This window comes from Struthio camelus, chromosome 6 (assembly GCF_040807025.1).
Source record: "Struthio camelus isolate bStrCam1 chromosome 6, bStrCam1.hap1, whole genome shotgun sequence".
In the NCBI taxonomy this organism is placed as follows: Eukaryota; Metazoa; Chordata; class Aves; order Struthioniformes; family Struthionidae; genus Struthio; species Struthio camelus.
In genome coordinates, this window is record NC_090947.1 from 2,576,661 (window position 1) to 2,600,158 (window position 23,498).

The 23,498-nt window shown below is 40.6% G+C and overlaps 1 protein-coding gene across 17 annotated transcripts in view; it reads right to left on the reverse strand.

Moving 5' to 3' along the window:
- HDAC4 (histone deacetylase 4) overlaps window positions 1-23,498 on the reverse strand; it is a 293,162-nt gene that overhangs the window by 77,348 nt on the left and 192,316 nt on the right. For all 17 annotated transcript variants that reach the window (XM_068947757.1, XM_068947754.1, XM_068947760.1 and 14 more), the window contains 4 exons: window positions 11,684-11,815; window positions 6,970-7,082; window positions 2,342-2,458; window positions 2,062-2,260 (listed from right to left, as the gene is read on the reverse strand). In XM_068947757.1, coding sequence (XP_068803858.1) covers window positions 2,062-2,260; window positions 2,342-2,458; window positions 6,970-7,082; window positions 11,684-11,815 — 561 coding nt within the window. The remainder of the gene's footprint in view (window positions 1-2,061; window positions 2,261-2,341; window positions 2,459-6,969; window positions 7,083-11,683; window positions 11,816-23,498) is intronic.

Genomic DNA, 23,498 nt, shown 5'->3' on the forward strand with positions numbered 1-23,498 from the left:
ATTGTCTGCATTTCTCTCAGCCTGTGCTTTTCTAAAAAGAGTAAAGTAAATGGGCACGGTTTTCTTTTCTCTTTTTAAATATACGATTAATTTAGAAGGATATGGTCTGTTTCCCTTATAGTGCAGCTCCTCTTACCAAAAGTTGAAATTACAGAGCACAGGAAAGGCTCCTTTACAGTTTGCATACAGTATCTTGGAAGACTACTCTCCTCCAAGAGAATGACCAAGGTCCCTTGTGAAGTGTTTTCAAGGAGATACCTTGTTCCTACTCAGGACATGCATGTTAATGTGAAGGATATTATCCAGAGTACCCTGTCAGAAGAGCAACAGCAAATCTAAGGTAGTCTGCTCTAGTGGGGGACACAGTCATGATGCTTAAATTTTATCATCACTTTCTACTCAGGGTAAAGTGTTCATTAAACCCCAGCTAAGATCTAGAAACCAGCCTAGCAAAACTTGTTCCCAACTCACAAAAGCAGCAAACCTCTGTCCAGTAGTGACTCTCTGTTTCCCACAACCTCCATGCCTAACCTCCTGCACAGAAAGAGGAGTGTGCTGTCTGCACTGGCTCCTTTTGCAGAGGTCTTGGAGGCTACCTACAGAACACTAATAAACTCCCCTTTGCTTCCAAAGAATTTAGAAGTACTAACTATGATCGGGCAGCTAGTCCATTTAGGGCTTTTGAGATCGTGTTAGCTTGCTCTGTTTCAGTTGTTGTATCTGGAACATGTATTTCTTGTTGCTGGTCTGCTATATAGTGCATATTCTCATAAGTGCTGGTTTGCAACAGGTTGTACCTGCCCTGAAGACACCACGTGCAGCTGGTGGACTGGAAGGAATGCACTTGGAAATCAATACAATACGCTGCAAACTCAAGGAAGCTTTGCGGGAGGTAGACGGAAAAAGTCCACTTCCCACACGTGCTTTAAAGCAAATGTCAGCGCAAACCAGGGGGAAAGTTTTGGCTCTTAATCAACAGCCCTTGGGCAAAGGGCAAGTGAGACATGTCATCACCTCATTTTGCCGCAGCGACCATGACAAAAAAGGTAATAGAAAATTATGTAAAGGTCCAAGAAATCTATACAAACCACTCTCAAGGCTCTGAGAGTGCTATTTAAACACCACACTTTCGTGCTTCAGCCTCCTGGTAGGTACACCTTTTTAAATGTATATTCCTGGGATTGAACGTAAAACCAGCCAGGAGCCAAACCAGAGAGCAGTGCTGTGATGTTCTAGTGATTAACATCTCTAAGGAATTCCCATTATAAGTGGAATGAAAGAACATAAACATCAACAATTCTTTAACATATGCAGAATATCCTTTGTCCGTGTGTTTACTTTGACATTACATACTGCAAACAGAAATGCATCCTACCAGGGATTATAGCTTTGATTCAACCCTATTTATAGAAATATGCCTTCCCATAGGTACTTAATTCTGAGAGTGTAACACAGGGAGCAATTCAAAGCAATTAACATACTGAAACTGTAACATACATAAACAAATACAATCTGTTTGAAAGCAATAGATTTTGCCATGTTTTTTGTCATTTATTATAATGATGAAAAGCCAGTATTTTAATCTACGCTTTTGCAAATGTGTGTTCTGTTATATATGGAATAGAAAACATCAGTGATAAATAGGGATGGTGATCATTGAAATAAGAAACAACGGTTTTATTGTCACTTTAATCTGAACTCATTAGAATTTTAACCATAAAGTAGATTTAAATTGTTACCTAAAAACTTAGGCTTTCTTTATGGAAATAAATGCTATTTATACCCATTTTGCCAAGGTGACAAGGCAGCTTCTCCTACCTCTGAAAGATGTGGGCAATCTCAGATTTTGCAAATGTTGCAACTATCCACGAACCAATGAACACACGCTACAGGGTTATCTGCTATAACTATAAAATGCACAAATGACATGATATCCCCTTTGTGAAACAGACGTTCCAAAAAAAAGAACAAACACACACACAAAAACAGATATCATATCCTCTTTTCCCCTCGCTGGGCTTGCGTATCGCAGTTTTTGTACATCATCTATGGTGTTCTCACCTGTGACTAAGGGAGTTTGTGCCGTTGGCTGTTCCAGTAAGACCATGTGTTGCAGAAGGGGGTTATGTGCAGTTCCCCCATCTCTTTCCAGCGTTGTAGTGCTCAAGTAGGGAGTGAGGTGGGTACCAGGAAATAGAGAGATCCGCTGTTGTAAGGTCGGGATAGCAAGTCTCTCGGCATCCTGCTGTGCTGATCCTCCCTGGAAACGCACAAGCGATGACTGGTGGGTTAAGGTGTCAGTCGCAAGCAACAAGCAAAATCTGCATCCTACATCACTTACGCTGGAAGGGCCAGTTGCAGGCAGTCCTAGCGTGATGTTGGGCAACGACGGAGAGGTGTAGAGTGGAAGCTGTGTTACCGAGCCTTCACGATTCACCAGTCTGTGAGCCAGGCTCGTCTGGAAAAACAAAAGCAAGAGCATTGTCCCTATGAGACAGCTTCCAGGGACGGGACTGAGGACGCAGCGCACTCCCTGATGAAAACACCAGAAAACGAGAGAGAAATGTACGCAGCATGTGACTTCACTTCTGACACTGGAAATACCAAAGCAGGGAGCTATGCTGTGCCTCCAACCCAGTTGAAACAGGCACAGGGCAGGGTCCTGCGCAGAGCGGTGCTGAACCCTGCTGGTGCTCCCAGCAGTGGTGGGGAGACCAGGAAAGGCCACATAGGGCTGCTTCTGCTCCGCTCTCCTACAGAGAGACCTTTTACAGTGTGTTTGGTCTTACGAGGAGCCTAAAGATCACCCACGCACCTCCCCAGAGCCCTGCTTCCTCCCAGGCTTCAGCCGGTGCCACTGCAAAAAGCTTTTCTCGAGAAAGATGTAACAGCCCCTCTAGAAAGGAAAGACCCTCTAAAAGTAAAGTTTGTGTTTGTTTAAAGCTAAAACAGATTACCTTAAAAAAAAAAAAAGATATTGCGATGCATTCTTGTCCTCTTTAGCAAATCACAGAGTTCATGCTATTTACTTGTGGGTTTTAGTTTAAATCAGACTTCGAAATCTCCTCAAAAAGCCTGAAGATTGTGTTGATGCAGCTGTTTCCTGATTTTTCGGATGGAATGTGAGATGTAGTGTATTATCTTATGGCCATTTAAAGAAAGAACGCTTATGTAAAAATTCTATTAATTTCAAGAAAAATTTGTTTGAAATACGTGCTAGCAAACCCATTGAAAAAATTACATTGCTTTAAGCTGCCTGATATCCGTGTTAGGCAATAAATGCTCTGATCACACTGAATTCTCCACTGGGTAATTCTCCAGTTGAAATAAGATTAAAAAGAGTTCAGATTTCAAAAATATTTTCTACAGAATTTCTGCTGTTTTAACTCAGGCAGATTATGATTCATCCAACATTATACTACGGAACAACCTCTATCAGCGTAACGGAGAGCTCTGAGTAACAGTTTTATATATTTCAGTCCTAATCTCACAGTCCTAATCTCACTCCTAATCTCTGTTAGACCCTGGTGTACGTTTTCAAATGCACACTTTGATGTGCTGCTAATTTCCTATTTTTTCTCTTAACATCCAACTGCTTTCTGCATCCCGTACATCCAGGAAGCTTGCCTAGTTTTTCATATGACACTACACAAAAGTTCATCCGCAGAGTAAAATTCTTCTCTTTTCGTCTCCCTGTGCTTTCATTAACGTCAGTCAAACTGGCTGCAAATGTATCACAGATCAGTTCTCCCTTAGCAGGAGTAAACATGTTTTTAAGATCTCGGCTCACAATTACAGAGCTGTGAATTTATATATAGAGCGCTTAATATTTTTGCTGCCACAAAGGAGGAAAATCTGAAAAGAGCAACACATCCTGCTGTTGAATGGTACCTGGTAAGGCCATGTGATTGTGCATGCCCACACACTTTTTGCAAGTAATTTTGAACGCTACTGGCAATTTTGCTCTAATTTAAATAACACAGAACATTAGCATGCCACATGGAGAATAAGATAGTTGTTGTCAGTAAAGTAATGAAATATTTTACTGATACCACAAATGAAACAAAACTATGTCCATTAACTTCTCGAACAATCAATACCATGTAGTTGTGCCTCAAACAATCTCATGGGAATTTATTTTAACAACAACGAAGAGAAAAACGCAGCAGCTTGAGACTAACAGCAAATGATGTTTACCAGCATTATCATCACTTTAAATATACAGATCCCATCTGTGAATTGTATAGAAACATCCATAGAATTGCACAGAAGAGCACAATTTCAGCATGTACAATTTTCGTCTGTAATGCGGTACTTTTATAGTCACATCAACTACAGTGGCAATGAATAGCATGTGCCTTTGCAAGATGGATAAAATCTTAAGATTTAAAAAATAGGCTTTAGTAGCGTGGTCTTTCTATACTCAAGGTAAGCATTTAAACTTAAACAATGAACTCAGAGACCATGTTCCAGCATATGTAAAATGCTTCAAGAGGTGGCCTTCTAATAAACTGACAAGAAAAGAGGCATAAAATAAAATAAAACATGAAGGTAAGCAGGAGACACAAAGTCGCCAACGTTAATCTTTTGTATGCAAAAGTGGAAACACGATAAAAGTCTGATCAACTGGTATCACAGAAATCTTAAACATCTGGGCTACCATATAATACTACTTACACTACAGAACAAGATTCAAAGGAAGCAAAAACTCTACTTTACTCAGCTTTTACCTCAAATTAACCTAGAAAATTAAAATATATATAGGCAAATGGGTCAGCTGGTTACATGCAACATGGAACGCTGGAACAAGGGAAAGACCAAAGCCATTTTCCCACAAAAACTAATGCAAAGAACTAGAACATTTAGCCAAGCAATTCACATATCTCAAAAATACTGGCAGGAGAACAATTTGGGCAATAGGTTATCAATGTTCTTTTTGCCATCATATAGTGATTTACGGTTTCTTCTGTACTGTGACGGCAGCAATCCAAAACACTGCATGCGCTCCTGGGCGGTTCTAAAATTACCACAATCATTCATATGTTACATTTTTGTTATTTTCAAAAAATTATAACAAGGTGAAAAACTTCTGGGCAACACTTCCAGAGAAGTGACAACTAAATTTTTTTCTCTTTCTTTTTGTGTAAGTTTGTTTGGAGGTGGAGATACTGCTCTATTAAAAATTCTAGATCAACATGGTTCCTTTCTCACATACAACAGCAAAACCACAAATCAGTAAAACTGCAGAAGAGGTAAGTGAAAGGTGATTTGTCTTCTACATTTTTGGTGATTCCTCCCAGAGAAATGTTTTGGCAGTGCATGGGTTTGGTTTTTTTTGTACGGTTTGTGCCACTCATGCCTCAGACTAATTTACAAAATTGCTGCTTTACAAGGAGTCAACGAAAAGAGTTTTCTCATAGTCCGTGTCTGTCCCCATTTTATTAGGTATTGGGAGCCTAGGCACAATTTATTTATTTACTTGAAAATAAAATGGTGAGTACTACATCTTCATATTCACCTTTATAAGCTAACACTGACATGTGGGACATAAGTGACATAAGCTGACATGTGGGAAGCAGCCTGTTCCACCTCTATCGCAAGAAACTGTCAAATCTGCTACTTTTCTCCCACCATTAGCACTTCGGGATTTGCAGTTTGCTAAACATAGACAACAACTATGTCTCCTGATTCAGCAAAACTGGTAACTAAGGGCTAGCCTAGCTGGGGCTAACAGAGAAGTACCTCCAATGTGCCCTCAGCAGAGCCAGTCCTTAGTTACAGGGTTGCATAAAAATGCGGTTGTGTGTGTAAGACAGCATTTCCCAGATCTGCTCCAAACTACTAAATGGACAGCGTGCAGCCTAAAAGCTGCACCTCTTTAAAACAGCTATGGTGCACAGTGTCAAGCGAAGACTCTACATTATACTGTCTTAATCTTTATAAAAACTGCAATGGACTATAGTGGGCATAGATATGTGTTGAATAATTTGGCAAAGGAGAGTGTTGCTGCAATGGGTGGAATAGAAGGCATATTCCCTATACTAAAGGACATTACACCACGCTGGAAATAAAGATAAAGTGAAAAGCTGCACAAACCCAGAAAGTGAAAAAGGCCTACATTTATACTATGAAAAAGTCATTTTCAAACTCGCAGGGACAATTTGGGGAGATCACAGCAGGTTAGTGTGCTTTCCTGCAGAAGCCCAAGCTTGTTTTTACAGTCCTGATGATAAGACAGATATTATATTCAAGGGGAGAACAGTTAATGGCAAGCTGGAAAAAAAGAAACATACCCATGTCAGGACACAACCCCACTGCTTTTCTACATGTAGAGCTGAAACACATCTCCATCAACCTTCAGAAAAAGGTGGGCTTCAGTAACTGAACAATGGAGCTGCTATGCTGAATTACACTCAAGTTTACCTAGCCCGGTACCCTGCCCTAGATAACCGTAGCAGATGTTTCAGGTGACAGTGAAAGCTTATGGGATTATGAAACTAGTATCAGGCACCAAGCTTTCAAATCCTATGTGAAGAATAAAAGGTTAAACCTGTTTCCTCTTATCCAGTTCCAGTCTGGTTGCATTTACATTAATCTACTGCACATAACAGACTCGCCCTCTACTGCAATGTATGGGAAGAGATGCTCAAAATTTTAAAATACTTGTATTGGAGCAGGAAATGCTTTTCATGTTTTTCCTCCCCAAATCATTTTATTTTTTACTATCTACTCATAATAAAACCACAAGTTACCACGAGCAGTTTGTGAGCTAGCTCAAACTTGATTTAATACACAGCTAATGCATCCGGTCACCCCAGATTAGGAGGTTAAGTCCCAAAGTCTGCTCCAAGTCATGATCTAGGGTTTTCAGCATGATTCCCATCAGTTTGCACACCTAAATTCTTAAGACTCTGCAAAAACAGAGTAGAACCTCAAGTGTTAAAATCAGACTGAAGAACAGCTCTGTACCTCTGCTTGAATACTCGTGACTGATCCTGTAATTCCATTCTCAGCACTTATGTTATTGGAGCTGTTGTTTGGAGAGCTGGGACCAGATCCAGGAGCACTGTTGCACGCAGAGTCTAAAACACATTCAAAACCAACTTTTAGAAGCATTACAAACAATCTCTGCAATGGTATTTAGACAGATAACAACCCCTCAAGTTTTGTTTTGGAGGAAAACACCCCTCCGCCCCATCTCCCCTTTAAATCTTAACAGGACTTTTAAAATACCAACAAATATACTTTGAAATCATCCGTCCAAGTCCCTGCTTACCTTATTTATGTCTTTTCCACATAGGCATTTCTTTTATAGTGTCTTCATAACTTTAAATATGATTGGAAGATAATAAAAGACGTGGAAAGCCCAAAGAGGCCAAACTGCAGCAGGTCAAACTGTCCTATTTCATTTTCCTGAAGTGCCTTCTCCAACCCTCTTCAGCCTTTAATCCTAACACTGCCCTCTCAACGCGTACCACATCAGACTTCACCCGTGAATGGCAAGGGAACCTTCACAATGTTGACATTCTCCCGTGTCACCTTCTGATATATCTGGATTTACTGGAAATACACTGCCGCCACAGAGCCTTCATGCTTACCTGGCATGAGAGCTGACATATTTTTATAAAAAGGCGCTGCGATTTATAGTTCACGCCTCCAACCGCAGGTTTTAAGCTAGCACTAGTGAAAGGATTAATACGGATATCTGGATGCAACTGGAGGAAACTTTTATTTTACTTTTATTTTATATGGCTCCCTGAGTGGTGAGTGCCCTGAAGCAGGCATTTGCCCTTCATGCTCTGCATCACACACATCAAATTAAATAATGTAACAGCCCCTCGGGCCCTGAAGAACATGTTCCCTTTCACTCCCAGTGTACACTGATGGGAAGCTGACTCAGAGCAGTGGGAACAATTCCCTTTAGTCGACACACCTCAACTCCTTTGCTGGAAGAAAGGCTGCTTTGAAAGGGATATGCATTTTTGGTCCCTTTCTCTTCAGTCCCTGGCTGGCGGGTGGTTAAATCCATAGCTGATCTTGAAATGTTGTCAGGATGACAAATTAAATCACTACAAAAGTTCTGAATACTGCCTGAGTTATATATGACTAGGCAGACAACTAGCCAAAGCCATGGACTGAGCACATTTTATAAAAATCAGGTAAAACTTTAAAGATCAAGAGAGACCAAGTTTGTTTCAAGACTGCCTTTTATCAGCCAGTCTTCTCCACTTGGGGAGTAAATTCTCTCTTATTGGAAAGACCTGGTGCAGAGTATATCCCCAATAATATCTGTTATCATCTGAAAGCTCAGAAAATCCTCCTGCCTTTGTATATTTTATCAACACTTTCCCTGTGAACTCACTAACCAGAACCACTGAGATGTTCAACTTGAAATTAAAGCCTCCCCACTAATGATACAGAAACAGTAACAAATTCAGTGTAAGAAATTGCAATAGGCAGGAAATTTCTCCCAGAAGGTGTTTCACCTGGTGTATGGAACAGTTTCCAGTGTTTCCCTTTTTGTCTTGGAAGGTAAATAAATCAAAACTGCTTTTCCGAACGCTCCCCCTCCTAAACACAGGATTTGACTAACACCAGAAGAAACTCCTAGCAACTGCCATGGTTCATGCTGCAGTAGTTCTATAATTGCTCTAGGATGTCCAAGCAGAAATAAAACCAATTGTTAAAATTTCAGGGATTTTTTTAATCATTTCTTTTGTGGCATTATTCTGTAAACATTATTATGCTATTTTGACCAATGCAAGTACCACACACACGCTCCAGAAGGCTCTGCAGGTTCCACTGTGGTACCAAAGAGGCCAGAAAAAAGTCTGCCATACATTCTCCCTGTGATATTAAGGACTCACTGAAGCTGCTCTTCTCTAGATTAACATATGCTAAATTCTCAAATCAGAACATACAAGACACTGTGCAGAACACAGTCCCAATACCACTGCTATAAGATAAGAGGCCTGCTTGAGAGGCCATGGTACACATCTCCCTTAAATACTGATTTCAGACATTACAAGATACAATTTCTATTTTCACTACCATTCTTTCCTATATAAAATTATCCTGTGAGAATAAATACTCTCTTCTATCACAGAGATATGAACAAAAGAACCATATGAAGAGAGAGCACATTCTGTGGTTGCATTCGTAACTTGGGAACAGTCACTTTGCAAGCTTCTGCACAAGCATAAACAGAAAGTAACTGAAGATGTTTTCTTTTCAGAGTTGATCAAACAGAACCACAGAATCACGGAACGGTTAGGTTGGAAGGGACCTCTGGAGATCATCTAGTCCAACCTCCCTGCTCCAGCAGGGACCTCTACAGCACATTGCCCAGGATCACATCCAGGAGGGTTTTGAATATCTCCAGAGAAGGAGACTCCACCACCTCTCTGGGCAACCTCTTCCAGTGCTCTGTCACCCTCTCAGTCAAGAAGCTTTCCCTCCTGTTCAGATGGAACTTCCTGTGGTTCCGTTTGTGCCCGTTGCCTCTTGTCCTGTTGCAGGGCACCACGGAAAAGAGTCTGGCCCCATCCTCTCGACACCCTCCCTTCAGATACTTGTAGACATTGATGAGATCCCCTCTCAGTCTTCTCTTCTCCAGGCTGAACAGGCCCAGCTCTCGCAGCCTTTCCTCACAGGAGAGATGCTCCAGTCCCCTCATCATCTTTGTAGCCCTCCGCTGGACTCTCCCCAGGAGTGCCATGTCTCTCTTGGACTGGGGAGCCCAGAAGTGGACACAGTACTCCAGGTGAGGCCTCCCCAGGGCTGAGGAGAGGGGCAGGATCACCTCCCTCCACCCGCTGGCAGCACTCTGCCTAACGCACCCCAGGCTCCCATGGGCCTTCTTGGCCACAAGGACACATTGCTGACTCATGCTTAACTTGTCCACCAGGGCTCCTAGGTCCTTCTCTGCAGAGCTGCTTTCCAGCAGGTCAACTCCCAGCCTGTAAACAAGTTGCCTGTCCTCCCCTAACATCATAACTAGTGCAGACTTCTCTCTCCCAAATAACATCATATTTTGTGTTTGGGAAAGCAGTGGTGGGACCCACCGTGACTGTATAAAGCAGGCTTCCTTACGTCAAAATACATTTAAAGAAAAGAAAAAAGGCTTTCTTGCCTTTTCTTGTCTCTGCATGTGGGGAGGCATCTTGCTATCAGCACTGACTAACACCCAGCTCGGCACCCAACACTGAACTTCTCTACGGAAAGCAACTGTGGAGGGTCCAGACATTTTGGAAAAAATATTCTGACTGCATGGAAAATGTGTGTTTTATTTTGCATATCATATCATTAATTACACCATATTAGATCTCATGTATGCTGTCTAAGCATAGGAAAAGCACCCGGCACTAATATTCTACTAATATGTATTCTTCAGGGATTAGAAGTAATTTCTCATCCCTGAAGAACGACTCTTCAATGTTATTTTCAACTCAGAAGTCCCCTCTTATTGTAACAACTCTAATAGACCTTCAAACTCTCTTCATTCCTTCCCAAGCACCAGGAGCCTGGATGGCTACAAGCATGAGGTGAATTCAACTCCTGCTCACCTTCTTTCAGATATTTTTCTAAGTAAACTCTAGGCTGGCTTCTTGACACAGGTCATTTGAAAAGTAGGAAGGTTCACTGCCATTTCTAAAAGCACTACTGGGACACAGAGCTAGCATACAGACATTAGGGCCTGATTTATCCTAAAAAGCCCTATGACACATAGCAATATATGAGAGTTGGAGTAAATTCAATTTTCAAATGAGATATAAATTATGCACGGCTGTTCAAATCATCTATTTCCTTTGCAAACAGAGAGGCTCTGATATAAAGTAGAGCAAAGCTACCCTACAACCTCCTGAAACTGCTATGCTGTCTAAAGTGAGCTCACTTTTAAGTTGTCTGAACCATGATAGCATGCCTTAAAGCGACACAAAAAGCCTGAAAAAGCAGTCACTCAGTGGTACTTACACAGAGGCATCCCTAGATGGTGCTAAGAATTAACTTTATGGTAAGCTACATAATCTAGTTTACTGTGATCCCTCCTTCAAAAATTCACCCCTAAAAGAATACTATTTTTCAACAAGAAACTGTGAAATAAGTAGTCAAAAATATCATATATATATATGTATGTATGCATACATACACACATACACACGCATACGCATATATGTATGTAAAAAAGTCTTATATGTTTTAAAACTTCAGCATAATTACTTAACAAGGAACTATGGCAGTCTGCCCAAAGCCTAAAATAAACATGGTTTGCAAAGCATTTACTGCTGGAGGAAGATAGTCCTGAATTACGGCCTCCTCCATGGATATTACTATTTCTCAACAACCTGTTGCTGAAGATCACAGAAATTCTCAGAGAAAAATAATACAGTGGTGACATATCTGCATTTATCTATAGAAGTCTTAAAGCTAGGTATTAAGAATAAGTTTATTTACCTGGTGATGCTGACTCAATAGCTGCATACCCAAAGAATCACACTGCTGACTCACATCTACATCAACCCCTGTCGAACATAGCTCACATCATCCATGTTTCTAGATCATTAAAAGGCACACAACAGAATCGGACTAAAGCATTAATTAGATGCAAGAACTGCTTTTAAAAAAGGACACCTCATACAGCGTGCGGCAGGCAGCATAACGTTTGGTTTCCTACCCAACATACCTGTGACATCCAATGGACGCTTCTTAAGAGCGGTAACCACTGGACCATCTTTTCGGCGTAAAAGGGGGCTGCTCCGTCTTTCAGCCACTTTTTGCTTTAGTCTGGATCGCAATTTCAGATTGGGTTCAGAAGCTAAACAGAAAAAGGAAAAATCATCACTGCAAGCAAACAGTGCTTTAGTTAATATTATTTTATTCATTTTCTACTGAATACAAAGGCTGAATTACAGTGAAGCATTTGCAGAACTGTAAAGGAAATTAGTCATTTGATACTGTACATTTGGAATAAAGACGTCATAATATAGTGAGCACGTTCCAGCTTCTGTGATAGCTGAATGCACTGGTAATGAGAGTCAATAGCATTTTAATTAAAAACATAACAATCATCATGCAATGTCTTCTCTGAAGGGAAGACATAGACTTATAACATGCTGTGAAATCTATCCAGACTAGTGCAGAGAACTGCACTTCCCTTGTGCTTGCCTCTGGCCCAATATGCTTCCAAGTTAATGGTAAAACAGAACTTGAGTGATCTAAAAATTACTACATGAATCAGTGTGACAGCTGAGATGAGCAAGTCCCACCCAGTTGAGATGTTGCTGCGTATGGCCAAGACACTACCTGTGATTCGTTGCCGAAATGGGCAGCTCCACACCCTGGGAATCTTCTGAGCCCAGGAGGAGCTGGCTTAGGCAGGTAAGGCCAGCAGAAGAGAACAAAGCAAACAAACAAACAAACAAAAAAACAATCCAAACCCCACAACAAAAAAGATGAATGTTCTTCTGCTGGTTTAGCTCCCTGAAGCACCTCATCTTGAGTCAGTCCAGGAAAAACAGCAAGAGAGTGAGGCCAAGGCCAAGGCCAAAGCCAAAGTCAGTGAGCAGAAGGTTTGCTTATTTGGGGAGCAACTTAGTTACATCATCACAGCCCCAAGGTAAACCTATATGTAAAAACACATCAAGTACTTTGAAAATTCAGGCGTGCCAAGGGTAGGTGTGCATACACTTTTGGGGATCACAGTTTAGCTTCCTTTGGGTACAGCATACATTTTAAATATCCTCTTAAAGAAAAGTTTCTGCTGTACCCAAATCCTGAGATTTCATTTCTTCAAAAGTCAAAGCAGAACTCCTGGGATCCCTTAATACCTCTAGGTTAATGACAGCGGGCAACACTCAACACATTAGTACCGCACATTTTATCAGCTTTTTATAAAGGTAATGAAGTCTTAAGTAAAGATTCCTCCTGCAAGACGATTTTTCTCTGTGAACTTTGCTACCTCTTGAGTGTACATGAAATACCTGCTTTGAGTATACATGAAACACCATGAATTCGTGAACTGGCCCAACATTTTCCCTTCCTCTAGTCTCTCAACAACTCTGTGGCTTAATCCCTCTGAACCGGCAAATCCTGTGCTCTCACCATTAAATGCCAGTACACTTGGCTCTCTGCACTCAAGGGCCAATAACCTAAACTTCTTCAGGAGACAAAATGGGGCTGACAGACTGCTTTGAATTAACTAAGTCTGGCTACAGATATACTTCCCTACAGTTGTCTTTGACCACAAGATCATGTAAAAGATCAAGACCGACCATGTTAATTGCAGGGCTCAAAAATCAAAAGCTGATGAATTCAAGATCAAATGCTTGAAGTAAAGCCATCAAAACAGTTCTTTGATGAAACTTTCGGAAGGAAAAAAAGAAAAAGCTTTTCATGAATGTTTTGGACAGAAAAACGCCAGCAAGAGATAAAGGAACCACTAAAGAGAAAGTGTCAGATTCATCAAGATGATGCTTAAATTGCAGCATGAAGTGCTTTAGCAAAGGGGGAAAATCATCTTATAGAACATTTGCATATAAAATGGCAGGGCACTGAATGCAAATCTGTCATTTGCTTGGAGGACAAAATCAGAAGAATAGACTAGTTAAAATATAAGTATATATTCTGACTGGCTAGTTCACGAAATTCTCCCCCTCAGAAATTGATTTATTAAGTTGAAAAGTAGTCTTTGGACACGATGACATTCAATACCTCATGCTACATACTTCAATCACAATTTTAATTTGCTGCAAATATTAAGTGTTAGTAACTATCTAGATGCTCGAGTCAAAACTTTAAAGAATAAATGAGAATGCGTCACAGCTAGATGTTGGTACATACATTTCAGATACATTTGGACTGCCAACAAACAAATGAAATATAAACCTATTCCACTGTTGTTGAAAGGATCTGTCTTCTGGCAAAGAAAAACATGACAATATAAATCGTACTTCAGCGAGAATTTTATTCACATGCCATTTATTTCCTCCGCAGTGTTCTTTTGAAGCATGTTTTCTGTTGGGAACAGACAAGTCATTGTATGGCTCTGAACTGGTTAAAAACACCTTAAAAATTGCAGAGAGACAACAGAAGGACAGATTTGGGGGTCACAGGTTAGCTATTATTACAAAATATAGCACAAACATAATGCCCCAGTAAAAAATATTTCTGTGTAACAGAAAGCATTTGAACATGGAGAATTATAGCCTTCAAAGAGAAAACATATCAAGAAGTCATGGCCCCCTACAGAAAGCGGCATATTCGAATTTCTCAGACAAAAGTATTTTCAGCCTAACGTATTCTGTAAATTCCCCCTTCACTTCCTCAGCTGGAGGATCAAGTTTGAAACACCAAAACATCATTTAAACAACCACATCTGTTTAGAGACACGTTTTGCCTTTGTTCCGTAATAGAAGTGAGAGTTTTTCCCCTCAAAATATAATCCGAAATCTAACATGTCATCAAGACCTCAAAGAACATAATCTCTGCATGCATTTAATGGGGTGTTATATAACGCAAAGTAGGTGAATTAAAATTCAGTTCCAGCAGCACATAACAATCTAAAATTCAATTTATATAAAGCATATCTTATATAAAAGGTTTAGTTTTCAATAAAGGAATTTCCAAACTTCAACAGAAGAATTTAAGCTTATATAGCTATATAATAAAAAAAAAAGATTTCAACTGAAGAGAGCTGTCCTGCAAAAGTATAAACTATGAATTCAAACAACATTTAACTGTACTGACAAACAACTATATAACTACTATATAACATATAACTACTCGACATTCAGGACACGAGTTCAATTTTCTCTCAGGAACACCAATTTCACCGAAAAATCTCTTGAAATTCATCCTGTCAGGCCACGTGTCCAAAACAAAGCGTGGCTAACTAGGGTAGTTTTAACAATGTGAGGCTAAATTACAAAATTCACTAGTCTTCTGCATCTTAAGGTGAAGTCTTTTAATCAAATAGTATGAAGCTACCAAAAAGCTTGACTCCTGTTTAGCAAAGAAATGAAGCACATGCCCAAGTCTGAGTCAGCTTAAATGAAGTCAGTGGGATTTCTTAAACAGTGACATACTTCATTTGGCCTATAGTAACTATTTATTCAAAGAATATTTTGTTTTTCTCCAAGTGAGTAAATTAATAGCTCACATAAAACATAAGCCAAAAGCTTCCCTAGTTTTCACAGACTCAAATCCAAGTTACCCCTTTTATACTTTATTTATTACGGCAGGAACCCAGTGTAATCCAATTCTTCAACATTTATGTCATTCTCATTGTTTTCTTCCTGGAATTGCATCCACTAAGCTGCTGAACTAATCTGACATTAAGACTGTGCAAGTCAAAAACACAAAATTCTGGGCAGAGTTTGCATTGTTCCCATTATCCATCCACATTTATGAAAAAAATAAACAATGCAGCACGAGTAAGTCAGTTCCAGTTCTTGTATATCTTAATTCTGGAGGCTGGGCACTGAAGAAGGCTATTATTCTTTTACTTTTTTTAAGCTACATACTATCACTCACCAGCCTGGCAAAAGCCAACATTATTACCTGGTCACTCTTCTAATGTCTAGGTTACTCCACAGTAAATAGAAGAAGAGAGATTGCTAGCGAAGCGTGAAGGGCAACTGTGCTCCAATGCCGCATCTTGCTATAGGACAGCTGTCTGAATCTGGCATTTTGCACAACCAAAATTTCAACAAAGATAAATTATCTTTTACTTAAGCAGAGGGGACCACAGGTTCTACAATTTAGCATTTGCTCCTCCCCTCCAGGGCTTCTTTCCCATCTGCCTGGCTCTGTCCCAGACCTTCATTCCTCCTCCTACTTGTGTATGTCGTGGTCTCTTTTCTCTGCAAAGACACTCATGACTCTACAGCAGATCTCAGCAAAGCATGTCACAGGAAAGAAAGGAGGAGGTCATCTAACGCCAACCAAAAAGATTTAGTAGCTACAAAATTGTTTCATCATTATCTCTCTAAACTCCAAGAGGCGTTCCACTACCTACTATCCTTGCTTTTCAGTAGTTGTAGGCATCAGCATAAAGGAGGGCAAGCAGTATATGGTCCCTGACAAGTGTTCTGACAGGTAACGCAGGGCAAAAGTGGCAGCAGAAAATTCCCAAAGAAGAAAGGAAAAAGAGAAGAAGGCTCTGCAGAAAGAAATTTTTGTTATACATTCGGTGCCATGTTTAGATGGCATCACTTGAAGTAATACCTCTTGGAATCTAGATAGAACATTAGAAAGGCCTAATGAAAATTTAGATTGTGTTTTCTTTCTCTTCTCCTCACTCTCTGTGTTGGCATGAACACAGAGCGTTGGCATTTAAGTGCTCTAGGCTATTTTGTATATTTATGGAAGATTGTGTCCTTAAAACAAAAACTTATTAATGGCTAACTGTTATCATTTTTCATCCTGAAGTTGAATAGTTTCAGCATCTAAGCAGTAAAAAGAAGGCTTTAACACCCATTAAACTGAACACACAACATTCATGCTTTTTACAGCCTCACCCTCATTTGCTTGCCTGACTGCACTAATATGCAAAATAGCAGTATTGGTGCTCCACTATAAGAGTTCAAAATGTGCTTCCCAAGGAACTCTAAAGCCTTTCTAATCTAAAGCACTTGTAATGTGTTGATTTATAAAAATTCAAGGGGAGACAAAATATGAACGGAGAGCTGCCCCCTCCACCCTTTGTTGATGCAATCACGTTCTCTCTCCGAGGGTCTTGGTCCCCTAGCTTTCTGAGTTGCAATCTGTTCGGCACATCTTCCCTTAGATTGGGTTACACTCAGTGGCCCAAAGGCCAAGTGACTCAACTCTGACCAGAACAAACCTGGGCAAACACACATATAGTTAAAAATGGGCCACACTCCTGGTAATACTCGTGAAGCACAGCGGGAGTGAGAGGACCAAAAAGAGCAAGCAATAGGTCATGGGCCTCCCAGAGCCTCTGCTCCCCAGAATCACCTTCCCCCAGAGCTGACACGAAATTGGAGGACTTATTTCTTTGTTCTTCTACCAGAGGATGCTTCTCCTTTCACATATCCTACTCCTCCAGAAGTGCCTCAGTAGGAATTCCTCAGGGTCCCCAGCAATTATGCTAAAAAAAATACCCGAGCTGCTCCAGTAGAGCTCCCAAGTAAGGAAACCAAACTGCCCTTCTTTTTCACTTCTAGTCCAACCTCAGCGCTGGGAAAGGAGGCCCTTATGTGACATGGTTTACAACCTCTGGTTGCATCTGGAGCTACGGCTTGTACCAAAGGAAAAGAAAGGAATTAAAAATTCCCTGCCACGGATTTAGAGATGATTGTCAGAAGTGACGTAAGGAATAAAGAAAACATTTGCTGGTTCTCCAGGTACACTTCAGTTTGCTCTGCTCTTTAAAATTTTCAATGGTCTGATCTGAAGAGCTGTTCTGTAATATTAGAGTAACAAGTGATTTTTTTTAAAGTTATTTTTGGTTTAAAGAGACAGACTTTCTCCACTTGGAGCAGGAAAGGATGCTTATAGCAATATAGATTTCTCATGCAGGTCAATGCCTCTGCTCAAGTATTTCAGGGCATTTCAATGCCCTGAAATAGTGCATGGGACTGTGGGACTGTGTTCAAGCAGTACAGGAAAGCCAGACCTCCGACCATGTCAGCAGCAGGAAGGACAATGTGGGTGGAAAAACAAAGATTTTCTCAAACTTGAGTGACACTCCATGTTGTACAAAGCTCAAAGATTTTCTCTCAGTTATACTCCCACGCTACATCAGGATTTCAGCCTACTTTATTTTCCTCTAAACAATCTTTGTCATAAAACAAACCACTTGAAACATTCCAATAATCAGAATCAACTCAGAGAAGTATTATGCCTTTCTTGATAAATGCAATATTTTAATTAACACATCCTTTCTTTTAACTTTTTCTTTCTTTTAAATCAGAATTGTTCCAAACAATCTCATCTGCTTAGCTGCAAATACAACTCAAGCAACATGTGCTTCTGCAACAGCGCAAAGAAACCAACAAAATCACAGGATGCTGGACACTCTCCTCCCTTAGGCTACTCCCTTTTGCATGGAAGCAGAAGAGTTTTAGCAAAAAGGAGACAGTTTCAGTTCCAGTCTATGGGCTTCTTGTCCTGAGTCAGCCCAACACATGGATGCCTGTGCGGACACGTGGCAGCCAGCAGGCAGGTGCAGATGGGGAGGACAGCGCTGCTCACTTCAAGGACACCCTTGGAGCTGCAGTGAATGGTCATGAACCTGCCACCTAGGTACATCTTATGATCACTGGGGGCCCCATCTAAGTGGAGTGGTGGCTCAGAAGAGTGGTTGTTCTCAATTTGCTCATTCTTGATTCGAGCCAGAAGAATAACATAGACCTCTTCTTTTTCCATTAGGAGGCTGATGGGCTAGACATTGATGTATTTGCTGGGATTGTCAGCATGGGGAAGGCAATTGACAGCCTCCATCTGCAGTAGGTCCCAAAACACTGGTTAAATTCAGGAAAACAACTAGCCTTCCAAGTGGCATGTGTGCTGGAGACTGCCCTTTTGCACCACATAAGAGGGAATACTCAAGTTTTTTTGTTGTTTTCCTTCACTCCTTGAAGGAAGTCACTACTGCAAAAGAGTACACAAGCCACTGTCTAATGACGCTGAGCTAAAAATTTCTCCTTGGCACTTTCTTGTCTGCTCTTAACTGAGTAGGTTGTAAAGGTTAAGGACAGATTGTTTTTACCACAAGCTCTAAGATGCGCTATTTAAGCTATTAACGAATTCTACTTCTTCTGTCGTGACTGCCTAACCGCTTGTGCAGAAGGCAAGACACATTGCTGGGATGGGAGGTTTTGGGGTAGGACACTTCTTTCCTGGTCTCCAGAAAAATGTAGCTGACAAAGGGGTATGCAACACTTTCCATTTGTCATTTCTTCCCAAATACATACCACATGCATGTATATACCCTTTTACTATCTACACAGGAAATTCAGAGACAGATCCTTGACAAAGATGTCCTTGTAAGTTCCTAGTCTGGCATTAAATTCAGACTAGCTGTAGAAATTCTCTCCCTGAGTCGCTATCCTTCAGGTCCAAAGGGAAAACATACTTGGAAGCAAAGGAATTCTTTGGCTCCTTAAAATATTTTTGCCCACCAACCTCCTCCTGATCGTCAGCAATGCACTGCAAAGAGTTGTGATACAGAAAGTAAAAAGATGGCTGGACTCAGAGTCCCAGTGATGCTTCACAAAACGGTGACAGTGGCTCCAGGAACTGTAAGCCAATCAGCCCTTGGAATTAAAGCCAAAAACCCAAGTACCAAGAGTGCTGATTTCCAAATGCTAACATTGCTCAAATGCACATATAGCTGTTATCGCTTCTGATGCAGGGCATGAGGTCTTCATGTGGACAACAAACCACAGTGATTTGGCAAACGCCAGAGTGTTGGTAGGTGAAAAAAAAAACAGGACAAAACAAAAACATCAGTTTTTTTTTTATCAAAAATCCTGAACTAAATTATTAAGTGTGTGAGAAGACAGGTTCAAAGACCAGCTGCCAGGTCAGGGCAAAAAAGCTAAGTGGAAGGCACAGTTCTTTCACTTATGGAGACAAAGAAGGTCAAAAGAAGGTCAAAGGAAAACAGTTGTCTCAGGAAAGGTTTGCTTTATTCAACAGCAGGAACACAACCGTGAAGAGATGTCAGTGTGCTTCACAACCTGTAGCGATGATTCATACAGACGTAGGCATTTTTACACTGACAACTGTGGAGAACATCTCGTATGAGAACTTCAAAAGAAACGACTTACATTTCTTACTTTGTGGTCCAGTTTAAGTATGGATACACAGACAGGGAAATTTTTCCAGTTCATACATCCCCAGGAGTTGAATGTGCATTGCCCAAGCAATTTTAGCAGGTGCCAAGTTTTGCAAACTTCTATGGATTTCAACAACACTGGACAATGACCAGTTGAAATGATGTGGCTTTCATTAGAAATCCCAATTAGCTGTCAAGTCCCAATAGATGTCAGGAATCCTTACCCTATCTCTTTGCAGGAGTAAGTGGGAAAGCTAGTGTCTATCCAGTCCTCATAGGATGTAAAAACAAAACGAAATGAAACAAATAACCAAAAAACACAAAAAACCCCAATCTTTCCCCCCAACAAATTAACAAAAACACAAGCAGGATGAAAACTACGTTAAAAAGTTCTCTTCAGCCTCTTACAAATCGCTGTAACGGTGACCAATTGAGATATCTAATTAAGAGCCTTTTTTAATACCTCCACTGCTCAAATTCCAAAAAGCAGGGAACAGCATAGTGTAAAAACCCTGTTACTGGGGAGAAAATAACTCTAGCAAGCAGGATACCATATGCTTAGACATGCAAAACTGGAAAGCTACATTAAAAATAACTACAGCAACTCCTAGACAACTGTTGACAAATAATTTTTAGGGTCATCAAAAGAGGCTACAAAAATCTGCCCAAACCCAGATTCTACAATCACTATGAGAGGGTTTTCCAGATATTTATTTTGAGGGCCTCAGTACACTACTCAATGAATCTACACTACATTTGGAAGACATCGGTCTTGATTTGGGGACAAGAAAAGGTCGCTTATATTTTCCCCTCTCAACATCTGCAGACAAAACACATATAACTAAAGGAAGGGTATATATATAATAAAGGAAACTAAATGGACGGGGAAAATATCCTTGCATCGGGCAAGTTATTTAACAATGAAAGGACAAAAGCATGAATGGCACCGACCAGTTACCATTTCAACTGAAAAAAAAGAGGGAGAGCCCCAAAGTGTTTAGACAGGGGGAATTAAGTGCAATGCCTCCAGCAGCCAGACTGAGAACAGGATTCAACCATTTAATAACTGGCCTATTCAGCAGCCTAACAGCAAAACAATTTCATGCAGAAACCAAATGGCCAAGAAACATGAACATAATTTAGTAAAACAAATCGCACAAGTATAGAATTTCAGGGGAGAGGATGTATCAGGGGCATGCTGCAAGTGTTTACTGTTTCACAGGCTGTATGCTTTCAAGCACTCTTTCAAGACATTATTCATGCACATTTCTTCTTCTACCAAAGCAAATATGCCCAGCTGATTATGTCTATTATATGACATTCATACTTGAGTTTTAGACTAGCAAAATTTCTCAAGTGTGTACAGAGGGATAGGTATAATCTGTTAGCACAATGTCATGGTGTCGTAAAAAAATCAAAGAGAGTGAAGAAAGGCAGTATTATTAAAGCCCAGTACAATTACATATTTACTCTTTCTGAACAATTTCTTAACATGTAGGTCATACTGCCAATTCCGAAAATGCAACCTGGAAGAAATGATCTTTCAAGTTGCCTTCTCTCAGCCCCCTAAGTCAGCCTCTTCATAACAATGATTTGGTTGGATTCCAGTCCTGGTAATCAGAACTGTTTTGTGATGGATTTTATACTTGAACTGCAAACATTTAATTAAATTTAATAAAACTGGACTACATGACACGGCAGTTTTAAATTACAAACTCAAATAAAGTCAGGGTTTTGCTTGGTGCCAAAAATCTGAAAAGCTCACTTGCAATAAAGAACTTTATTTAGGATGGGCTCCAGCCTTCCCTTCCTTTTGTTTACACCAGCCTGATCAGGATCATTTCTTCTCCAAGCAACTTAACATTCTTGGCAATGGGATTTTTTCAGGATATCATTGTGCCAAAAACTGAAGTGCTGCTGTGTTGAAAGCAAAATAAAACAAAAAAACCTCCCCTGAACCTTGCAACGGAACATATATGCATCACAAACTATTCCTCAAAAGATTAATAATCGTGCACAAAAAGAACAAACGTCAGTGTTTTGGAAAAACAAAATCAGTTAAATATGCTATTGTTTTAAAATAACAATGATTTTAGTTACTTCCATTTTTAATGATGCTATTACATACATTTATCATCCTCAATTCACTTTGTCTTACAGGGCTCTTATTCAGTCACATTCTTATTCAGAACTCAGTTTGGGAAACAGAAAAGGGATGAACACAGAACTGCCAAGAGAAGCACTCTGTACCTAACACTAAGATGTTTTCTTGAGAAGGTGGCAAGGCCATGACGAAAATCACTGGCTTACAGCATTGAGAACTAGGTCCAGGAAGTAAAATGACAGTACCTAACCCAGCTCTAAGTGAAGGAAAGTTCAAGATGTGCTGATGCTCTTCTGCTGAAACCCACTCCTATAACATCTAGAGCAAGAAGGGAGACCTAGCCTCAAACTGATCTCCCAAGAAAGGTCCCCTAAACTGAGGAGGAAAGGAGTGTTTGGAGCATTTATGCTGTGGTGATGCTAACGCATGCTTAACAGAAATGGATCTTCCGGTTTCTAAAAGTATAAGAAAGTAATCTAAAAATCTCTTGGAATCAGGTTGTCCAAAGGTACCTGGACAGCTAAGTAGCAAGATGACAGGTACGCTGCCAAGGGATACTTCCTCCTGTGGAAATACTGAGGTTTCCTGCAGGAGACTGAAAGCCACAAGCAGAGCAGAAGAAAACTGCAGCAACCGTTGCTAACAGCCCAGGGACTGAGCTTCCTCTTCCAGGCAGGTGGGCACATCACACCTTTTTGTGTTTTGACTGTTTCAGAACTGAAAGAAAATCTCTGAGGGCAGTCCTCCACTGGTGCTCACCTTCCCTAGGAAAAGCAAAGGCCTGAAGTCCAGACAGTGTCACTTTGGCTGTCATGGGCACTAATGATGCAGTAGCATCTACTGCAGCTCATGGGGCACTTGGTCTTTCATTATCCAGAACCAGAGATGAAAGGAAGCCCTACCCTTCAGTAAATCCATTTTTTAAACTTTTGGAACCCTCCAAAAAGATTTCGCCTTCTTGTCAGTAGTTAAAATGACCACAAACAGAGGCACAGGGCATGCACAGGAAAAGCCCACATCCTGGAAAAGGCTTGCCAACTTTTGATTGATTTTTTATGTAGCTGAAGCAGAAGCGCTTGGCATCTGCCATTCAGCCACTGACGTACACGGGACTGGTGATGTGCAACTCTCTCTAAGGAGTAACCTGCTGCAAGTTGTCCAGAAATTCATCCATGGATTCTTCTGCTTTTTCCTCCTAGAAATCACAGAGGCTGAGCCATCTGCCTGGAAATCCCTCAACTCAACTGCAGTGTTAAGGGGGAAGCTGTTAAAAGCAGGCTTGGGTTAGAAAGCTTCTCCACCTTGGAAGTGTCAGCAGCACAGCCTGAGAGGCTTATGCCACCGACTGTGACTTTGGATAGCAGGACAGGTACTACGCTGCAAAGAACTGAAAGGTAGGAGGCACAGGGATGGATTGCAGAAGTGCTTTTTTTTTTTCCCTGTCAGATGCCTAAAGGAGAAAAATACCCATCTTTGCAATAAGTTTCAAAAAGTAACTGGAATAGCATTAAAAGATTCACTACCTGTAAGAGCTGCTCCACTATTAGGAGAAAAAATGGCATGAGAATACCTACAACCCTTCTAGAAGGA